This window comes from Corylus avellana, chromosome ca11, assembly GCF_901000735.1.
Source record: "Corylus avellana chromosome ca11, CavTom2PMs-1.0".
NCBI lineage: Eukaryota > Viridiplantae > Streptophyta > Magnoliopsida > Fagales > Betulaceae > Corylus > Corylus avellana.
Genome location: NC_081551.1, coordinates 9063532 through 9072336, shown reverse-complemented (window position 1 = coordinate 9072336; position 8805 = coordinate 9063532). Strand labels below are relative to the sequence as shown.

The window sequence follows — 8805 nt, the reverse complement described above, 5'->3', positions numbered from 1 at the left end:
TTCTAGAAAAAACCTAAAACTAACCAAAAAAAAAAAAAAAAATCCAAACTTGGCCCATTTTTTTCTTTTTTAAAATCAATTTTATAAGAAAAAAATTTTAAAAAAATTTCGATTTTTTTTTATATATAAAAATTGAAAATTTTCGGTTTTTTTAATTTTTGTTTTATAATTTTATTTAAATAAAAATTTACGTTTAAAAAAATGAAATTTTTGCTTAATAAAATGAAATTTTTTGTTTTTTAAAACTAAATAAATAAAATAGTTTTTTAAAAAAATAAAAATTTCCGTTTAAAAAAAAAAATAAAAATTTTTGTTTAAAAAAATTGTTTTTAAATTAAAATTTTTCGTCTTTTTTAAAAAATCAATTTTTTTAAAAAAAAATTTATAGGGATATTTTTGTCTTATTGAGAAATTTATAGGGGCATTTTTGTCTTATTGCTAGCCTTAGGGGGACATTAACAATGTTTTAGTAGTTTGGAGGAGACATTGTCACAATTGAAAGTTTGGGAGGGACATTGTTAATTGGGTGGTAGTTTGAGGAGGGTATGTGGACTTTACCCAAAGAAAAAAGTTGGTATTTTAATGTAAAGGACACTAATTTAGTAATACAAGAAATCATTTCTTTTAAAAAGACGTAAATTAGGAAAAATTTATTATGTCGTTTAACGCAACGAACGCAAATAATATTTTATAAATAAATTTAATAAAATATTATTTGCATCCTTTTTAATTAAACAAGTCAAGAACAAATACTTACATCCTTTATTCTTCCCATGAATGACACTTTAGATTTATTTATGTGACATTAATTGCACAATTTACTCTTTCAATGTATCACCCGTGTTTACATTTTTTTTTTTTTTTTTTTAAGGAAAACTATTCTTGTCTCATTAATAGAGAAATCAAGAGCATTAAAATTCTTATAATCACAGAACATAATGTTCTGAACGATCCTATCTGAAGGTAAAAGATGAAAGCCATAACTAAAAGATTATACATTACATTTGAAATCACGCTTTATTTCAAAAAAACAAAAAAAAATTGTCATTAAATATTGCGTGACACTCTTCCCCAATTTACTCTTCCTCACTCTCCCTGATTCTCTCTCAACCTCCTCTTATCTCTTCCAATGCCTTCTCCCTGAGAGGATCTCCACCTCCACGTCGTAAATCTATATACCTAGGATCTCCACGTCTAAGAAAATTTTAGCAACCAATTTTTTTTTCTTTAAATTATTATTTTTGATTCATGTCTTTAATAAATGACGTCAAAATTTAATTGATTTATTTAAAACGGAGTGAACTGATTTACATCATTTCTACTGTAACGACGTAAATTCTTGTCATTTGAAAGAAAAAGAGATGTTTTCTGTTTTGCAACCTTTGATAAATGACTTGAACAAAACGAAGTCATTTTTTTTTTTTTTGTAATAAAAGCTAGATTTGAAGACAAGTACTTCTACCTTCAAAATGCCAACAAAGTTGGAGAAGGTGGGTTTGGTCTGGTGTACAAGGTACTTCTACAAACTCTTACTTGACTTATCCCATTTTAGCATGGATTTTGTTCTCATCTAAATCGAAACAAGGAAATCCAGAATTTTTAAATCTTGTGAAGCTTGACGGATGTTGTCTTGAAAAGGATCAATTATTGTTGGAGTATCGGTACATGAAAAATAATAGCCTTGCTTGTGCTCTATTTGGTGTTTATTATGCCAATTTGTTTAGCCATGGATACTACTAAAAATAAAAAGATATGAACTATTCTTTTCTTGATTTTCTGGTTTGGCAGTTCTTTGGGTAATATATTCATACAATCAGGGCCGGCTCTGGCCCTAGGCAAGTTAGGCCCTCGCCTAGAGCCCCAAATTTAATAAGGCCAAAAAAAAATTTTTTTGAGTTAAAAAAAAATATATATATTTATTTTGGACCAAAAAAAATTAGGCCCAAATTTTTTTTAATAGGACCTAAAAATTTTTTTTATCAAAATTTAAGGCCTCAATTTAATAAGACCCCAATTAATAAGCCCACTATAAATTTTAAAAATAATTCAAAAAATAAATTAAAAAAAGACAGCATTAAAGCCTTATACATCATTACGCAAATTCCCTAGAGCTCCTGACGCTACATCTACAGTACACGCCTGACGCTACAGCTACAGTACACGCCTACATCATTCACTCATCTTCTTGGCCTCTTTCTAGAAATTTTTTGTCTTTGATGAGAAAATATAAACGTTAGAAATAAAATATTACCATTTATTTTCTATTTATTATTTAGCCATATAGGGAAAGCCAAGAGCCAAAAATATAAACTGCTGTCAACCATGAGCATTTTAAATATCAGTCTCTATATTTGCCACTTTACCTCTCCTCTTTGCTTGCACTTTTCTGAGTTTTTCTTCTCTGCCTATCTCATCATTTTCTCTTCCTCTCCGACTCCGAGTTACTAAGTCTCTTGTCCTATCTCCAAGAACTGCTTCATAATTCCTTTGCCAAATCAGGTTTTATTGTTCTATTTTTGTCATTTATTTCATTATAGTCATAATTTTTTTTTGATAAATAATGTTTGTTTAATTTGTTAGTATTTTTAATTAAACATGTCTACTAGAAAATATGCATCTGGATATGAAAAACTAAAAAAAGAAAAAAGAAAAGTAGACAAATTGATTGAATCTCAAAGAGGAGCTCTAAATAAATTTGTTATTAGCAATAAACAAAATATTGAGGATAATTTAGGTGAAAAACTCATAAATGAACAAGAAACTCATCAAAAAGAATTAGAAGATAATGAAAATGTAATTGATGTATCTAAATCTATTGCTACAAATATTTATGACCCTGACCAATGGAAAAATATTGATGCAAAATTAAGGGATTTATTAGTAGAAAATGGTCCAATAAGATACAATACTATAGATTTTCCTAAATATGAGAACTCTAGGCATTTTTCTAATACATATTATATACGAAAATTATCAAATGGGGAGCAACATAATAGAAAATGGCTAGTCTATTCAAAAGATGTAGATAGAGTATTTTGTTTTTGTTGCAAGTTGTTTAATTCAAAACCTAATAGAATGCAACTAGCTAATGAAGGGACTAATGACTGGAAAAATCTTAGTGCTAAACTAAAAAGTCATGAAACAACCAATGAACATATTACTAACATGAATGATTGGATTGATTTAGAAATGAGATTGTTAAAAAATAAAACAATTGATAAAAATGTCCAAGAACAAATTAACAAAGAGAAAGATCATTGGAAAAGAGTATTATTAAGAATTATTGCTGTAGTAAAGAATCTTGGTAAGAATAATTTGGCATTTAGAGGACAAAATGAAAAGATTTACCAAGAAAATAATGGAAATTTTTTAAGTCTAATTGAAATGATTGCAGAATTTGACCCAGTAATGCAAGAGCATATTCGTCGTATTAAAGATGGGGAAATTCATAATCATTATCTTGGACATAATATACAAAATGAATTGATACATTTGTTAGCAACATAAGTAAAAGGAAGTATTATTGAAAAAGTTAGAGAAGCAAAATATTTTTCAATTATACTTGATTGTACCCCAGATGCAAGTCATCAAGAACAAATGTCTCTCATTCTAAGATGTGTTAATATTTCAGAAAATCCAATAAAAGTAGAAGAACATTTTGTAGAATTTATAACAGTAGATGAAACTACTGGAGAAGGTCTTTTTATTGAAATGATTGGGTTAATCAAAAAACTTGAACTTAACATTAGTGATATACGGGGACAAGGCTATGATAATAGATCTAATATGAAGGAAAAAGAACGAGGGGTGCAAAAAATACTACTAGATATAAATCCTAAAGCATTTTACACACCTTGTGGTTGTCATAGTCTTAATCTTGTACTATGTGATATTGCTAATTCATGTCCTAAAGCTATATCTTTTTTTGGAATTGTACAACGTATATACTTTGTTTTTGTCATTTACAAAACGATGGAAAATATTACTAGATAATGTGCCAAGTTTAACTCTTAAGCCATTATCACAAACACGTTGGGAAATTCGGATTGAAAGTATAAAAGCAATAAAATTTCAAACTCCACAAATAAGAGAGGCTCTGCTACAATTAGCAAAAACAAGTGAAGATCCTAAAACAAAAAGTGAAGCTAATTGTTTAGCAACCTATGAGATTGAAAGTTTTGAATTCTTATTTGAGTATGACTATTTGATATGATATTTTATTTGCTGTTAATACTGTTAGTAAAAAATTACAATCGAAAGACATGCATATTGATGTTGTTATAGATCAATTAGAAGGTCTTATTTCCTATTTTAAAACTTATAGAGAAACTGGATTTGCATCAGCTATGATTTCATCTAAAGAGATTGCAACCATAATGGAAATAGAACATGTTTTTCCTGAAAAACGTGTAATTCATAGAAAGAAACAGTTTGATGAAAATGCTAATGACGAGACAACACAAACTGCTGAAGAATCTTTTAGAATTGATTACTTCTTATATATAGTAGATCAAGCTATTTCTTCAATTCAAAGTAGGTTTGAACAATTTCAAATATACGAAAATATTTTTGGTTTTTTATTTAATTTTAAGAAATTAAAATCACTAAATGATGATAGTTTGCAAAATAAATGTCTTAATCTAGAATCTTTCCTAAAACATGATCTTGATGGTTTAGATTTATTTTCATAATTAAAAGTTTTAAAAGAAATTTTACAAATAGAAGAAAGTGCTCCAATTGACATATTAAATTATATAAAAAGACTTGATTCTTTTCCAAATGCATGTATCGCTTATAGAATTTTATTGACAATACTTGTTACAGTTGCTTCTGCAGAAAGAAGTTTTTCAAAATTAAAATTGATAAAATCCTACCTAAGATCAACAATGTTACAAGAGAGATTAAATGGATTAGCCATATTATCAATTGAAAAAAAGGTATTAGAAAATCTTGAATATAAAAACTTAATTAGAAATTTTGCATCTCAAAAAGCAAGTAGAAGAATTTATATATATATATATATGTTACTTTAAAAAATAAAAAAAAATTTAGGCCCAATTTCAAAGTTTTGCCTAAGGCCCCAAAATATGTTGAGCCGGCCCTGCATACAATGATACATATATAAGGAGCACCAAAATTAAAATGCCACAATTGCTATCAACACTTTGAGACTAACATAGAATACCCATTTGAGGCTAATTATAGGTCACTAAAATCATTATAGCAGTTATAAATGTTACTATTATTATCTACCATAACAAAGCAATGGCTATAAACAAATATCTTTAGGGGAGTCTTAATACTGTTATATTATTTCTAAAGCACAGACATGAAAGAGCTATAAACAAACTTGATGCTCTTATGCTAGCTTCCTTCACTATCTTGTAGAAACTTCAATTTTATCTTGTTGAGTGTGACTGAAATATTTTTTGCATTAACTCTCTGTTCAGGTAACTCTGCACAGCAATGCAATGCCAAACCCATTATGGATGATATGCAATCATCTATGAAAGCATAATCTTCTGCGGTTCTCAACAAATTGGCATCAACCACATTACTTGTTGAAAGGGGTAAAGATTCCTCTACCCAGTGCTTCAAGCTCATTTCTCCAGCAAACATGTCATCTGTCGGTTTCTTTCTTGTGAAAGTTTCCATCAGCAAAATACCATAACTATACACGTCACCTCTTGTAGAAACAATCCCTTCCGACCCATACTCTATTTATAAAATAACAACTAATCATGAGAACATACTTATGTATTGCACAATAGTGAATGAAAAAATTCCAAACATATAAAGTGCTAAAGTTAATATTCTACCAAAAGGCTATGGTTATTCGTGTATGCATGAGTCGAATGATAGTCATGCAAGTTTTAATTGAAGGCTAAGAACATTACCTGGTGCCATATAACCAATTGTAGCGAGAGTCATGGTTCGTATCAAAGAATCCCCATCACCTAACAGCTTGGCAATGCCAAAATCAGTGACATGTGCGACCATATCTTCATCTAATAAGATATTGCTGGGCTTCAAATCACAATGAAGAATAGGTGTTGAATAACCAAAATGAAGGTATTCCAATGCCGACGCGACATCTATCATTATATTTAGTCTTTGTAAGATACTCAGACAATGGTCTTGAGAATACAACCACTTCTCAAGGTTCCCATTCGGCATGTATTCCAATACAAAAGCTTTGAAGTCCATGTTACTACATGTGCTAATGATTTTGACAAGATTCCGATGACGAATTTTGCGTAGTACCCCACACTCTGTATCAAAACTCTTGAATGCCCCTTCTACTACCAAGTTAAAAACTTTTATTGCAACAATCATTCCATCTGAGAGTGTCCCTTGGTATACTGATCCAAAACTCCCTTTACCAAGTAAGTTGCTTGCATTGAACCCTTCTGTTGCTTGTAAAAGTTCTTGTTGTGAAATTCTTCTCCATGTACTTAATGGTAATGAGTTTTCCTCCACAGGAATTTTCAAATTCCTTTTTTGGCATCTTAGCCACACTAATACAAGAGCAATTACAAGCACTATTAACCCAATAGTTGGCAATGCATACTTTAGTATATGCGCAACTGCAGTCTTTTTAGGTCGAGAAACCCCTTTACATGGAGAAACTTGCAGGCGAGGAGCACCACAAAGTCCAACATTTGACATAAATGATGCAGCAGAGAAGTGTACAAATGGTCCTCCTACAGGAATTTTTCCTTGAAGTCTATTGAAAGAGACATTTAGATATTTGAGGTGTAAAAGCGCTTCTAAGGACTCAGGAATCTCTCCAGATAAATTGTTACCGGAAAGATCTAAGAATTCCAAGCTTACCAATGTACCAAAAGATTTAGGAATTGAGCCTTCTAATCGATTGTCGGCCAATGAGAGATTAGCTATATCTTTGAGGCCACCCATTGTTGTTGGGATGTGACCAGATATTTGATTTCTTGATAACTCTAATACTCTCAAGACCTTCAAATTTCCAATCTCAAATGAGAGAGGACCACTAAGAGAATTTGATGAGAGGTCGACCTCCAAGATATATGTAAGGCTCCACAAGCTCAAGGGAATCATGGAAGTTAATTGGTTGGATTCTAGGTGAAGATCTCTTAGAGAAGTTAGATTATTTACACACGCAGGAATAGGTCCAGAGAGCTCATTACCACCTAAATACAACTCAAACAAGCGCTCTAAATGACAAAGACTTGATGGGATGGAACCTTCTAGTCTATTATTATCAAGATAGAGAGTTTGAAGCTTGTGCAATCTTCCTACTATCGTTGGAATAGGTCCTGCCAATTCGTTGAAATCTATGGACAAGGTTATCAAGTTGCTTAAATTGCCTATATCTCTAGGAATGGTTCCCTTGATGTTGCAATCATTAATGTAAAGTTGTTCAAGAGAAGTAGAGAGATTTCCAATGGAACTAGGAAGGTTGTCATTCAGTGGATTACTGGACAAAACTAAAAGTCTTAGATATGCCAAATTTAACAATGAAGAGAAAAAGCTGAATTCTGGAGTAGAAGATTCAATAGTCAAATTATTTATTGCTAGGTTGAGAACTTGGAGGAGCCTTAAATTACCAAGTGATTTAGGAATTATGCCTGAGAGCGAGTTGTCGTCCAAATCTAGTTTAGCGAGTTGTGAAGCATTGGAGATAGAGCTGGGTATTGTTCCACTCAATTTGTTTTCCCAAAGAAGAAGATGCTGAAGATTTGGAAGGAATAGGCCTACATCTGATGGAAGATGGCCTGAGAGGTTATTGATATACATAGAAATTTTTTGCATTGTTGAGATATTAAAGAGCTCAAATGGAATTGGACCAGTGAAGTTGTTTTCAGAAATAGCAAATATCTCAAGGTTTTGTAGATTTCCAATTTTACTTGGTATTGCACCTGCCACAATATGAACAACCATATACATTATTATTCAAAACAAAACTAATGTGCTTTAAATGAATCAGATATACAAGCGAACAAATGTATAATAAACTAACCAAAACTTCAAATTAAGACATAATTAATAAATAAGCCACTGAGGCATGAGAATTTCTTTCTCTTTTATAACTGTCCAGAATGCTTTGTAAATGAATATTTGTTTTTTGGTCCTTTGGATATACTGTTCTGTTTTGGACTTAAAAAACTAACAATTTTTGGTGTTTTTGGAGGGCCTTGACCACATTGCCCTTGTCCCTGTACGAGAACCCTTGGACCAAAATCACATGAAATCTGGTTCTAGACCCACCCACGGGCACGGAGGGCACCAGTGAGCTCCGGTTCCTTTTCCCCACAGCAGTGGCTTTGGCCATATAAGGTGAGCGCCGGTGGCCCGATGAGGACCGCCTATGGCTCAAAGAAGTGGCAGCCCTTTCTGTGGGTAATGGAGCCAAAGCTCCTTGCCGTCAGTGGCATTTGAGCAGAGGAAGCCCCATACGGGGCCGCCTGTGATGGACAGTAACGGCCGCCCACACGGGCTGCCAATATTCTGGCCTGAACGGCAGCTGCGCACTGTGGCTGGCCAAAAAAAAGAAAAAAAAAAAGGGAAACTTCAGAAAGCCCTTTTGAACTTCCAGCCGTTTTGAAAAACCCTCCCTAAATTTCCAAAACTCTCACTTAGGCCCCTTGAACTTTGATTTTTTCTCACTTTGGACCCTTTTAACGTTAAAGTCGAACAATTTGATTTTTTGTACCCATTTTACCCTTCCCTAAAACTACGTCGTTTTGTGTCCTAAAACTACAACACCTACCCAGCCCAAAACGACGTCGTGTTAGGCATTAATTTTTTTTTTTTTTTTAAAAAAAA

The 8805-nt window shown here is 31.9% G+C and overlaps 1 protein-coding gene across 3 annotated transcripts in view; it reads right to left on the bottom strand.

Moving 5' to 3' along the window:
- Nucleotides 1–5059: 5059 nt before the first annotated feature.
- Nucleotides 5060–8805, bottom strand: part of LOC132165852 (putative receptor-like protein kinase At3g47110) — a 15823-nt gene continuing 12077 nt past the window's right edge. For all 3 annotated transcript variants that reach the window (XM_059576540.1, XM_059576541.1, XM_059576542.1), the window contains exons 5-6: nucleotides 5898–7898; nucleotides 5060–5717 (exon numbers count right to left, since the gene is read on the bottom strand). In XM_059576540.1, the coding sequence (XP_059432523.1) occupies nucleotides 5365–5717; nucleotides 5898–7898 (2354 nt within the window). In that variant the 3' untranslated portion in view covers nucleotides 5060–5364. The remainder of the gene's footprint in view (nucleotides 5718–5897; nucleotides 7899–8805) is intronic.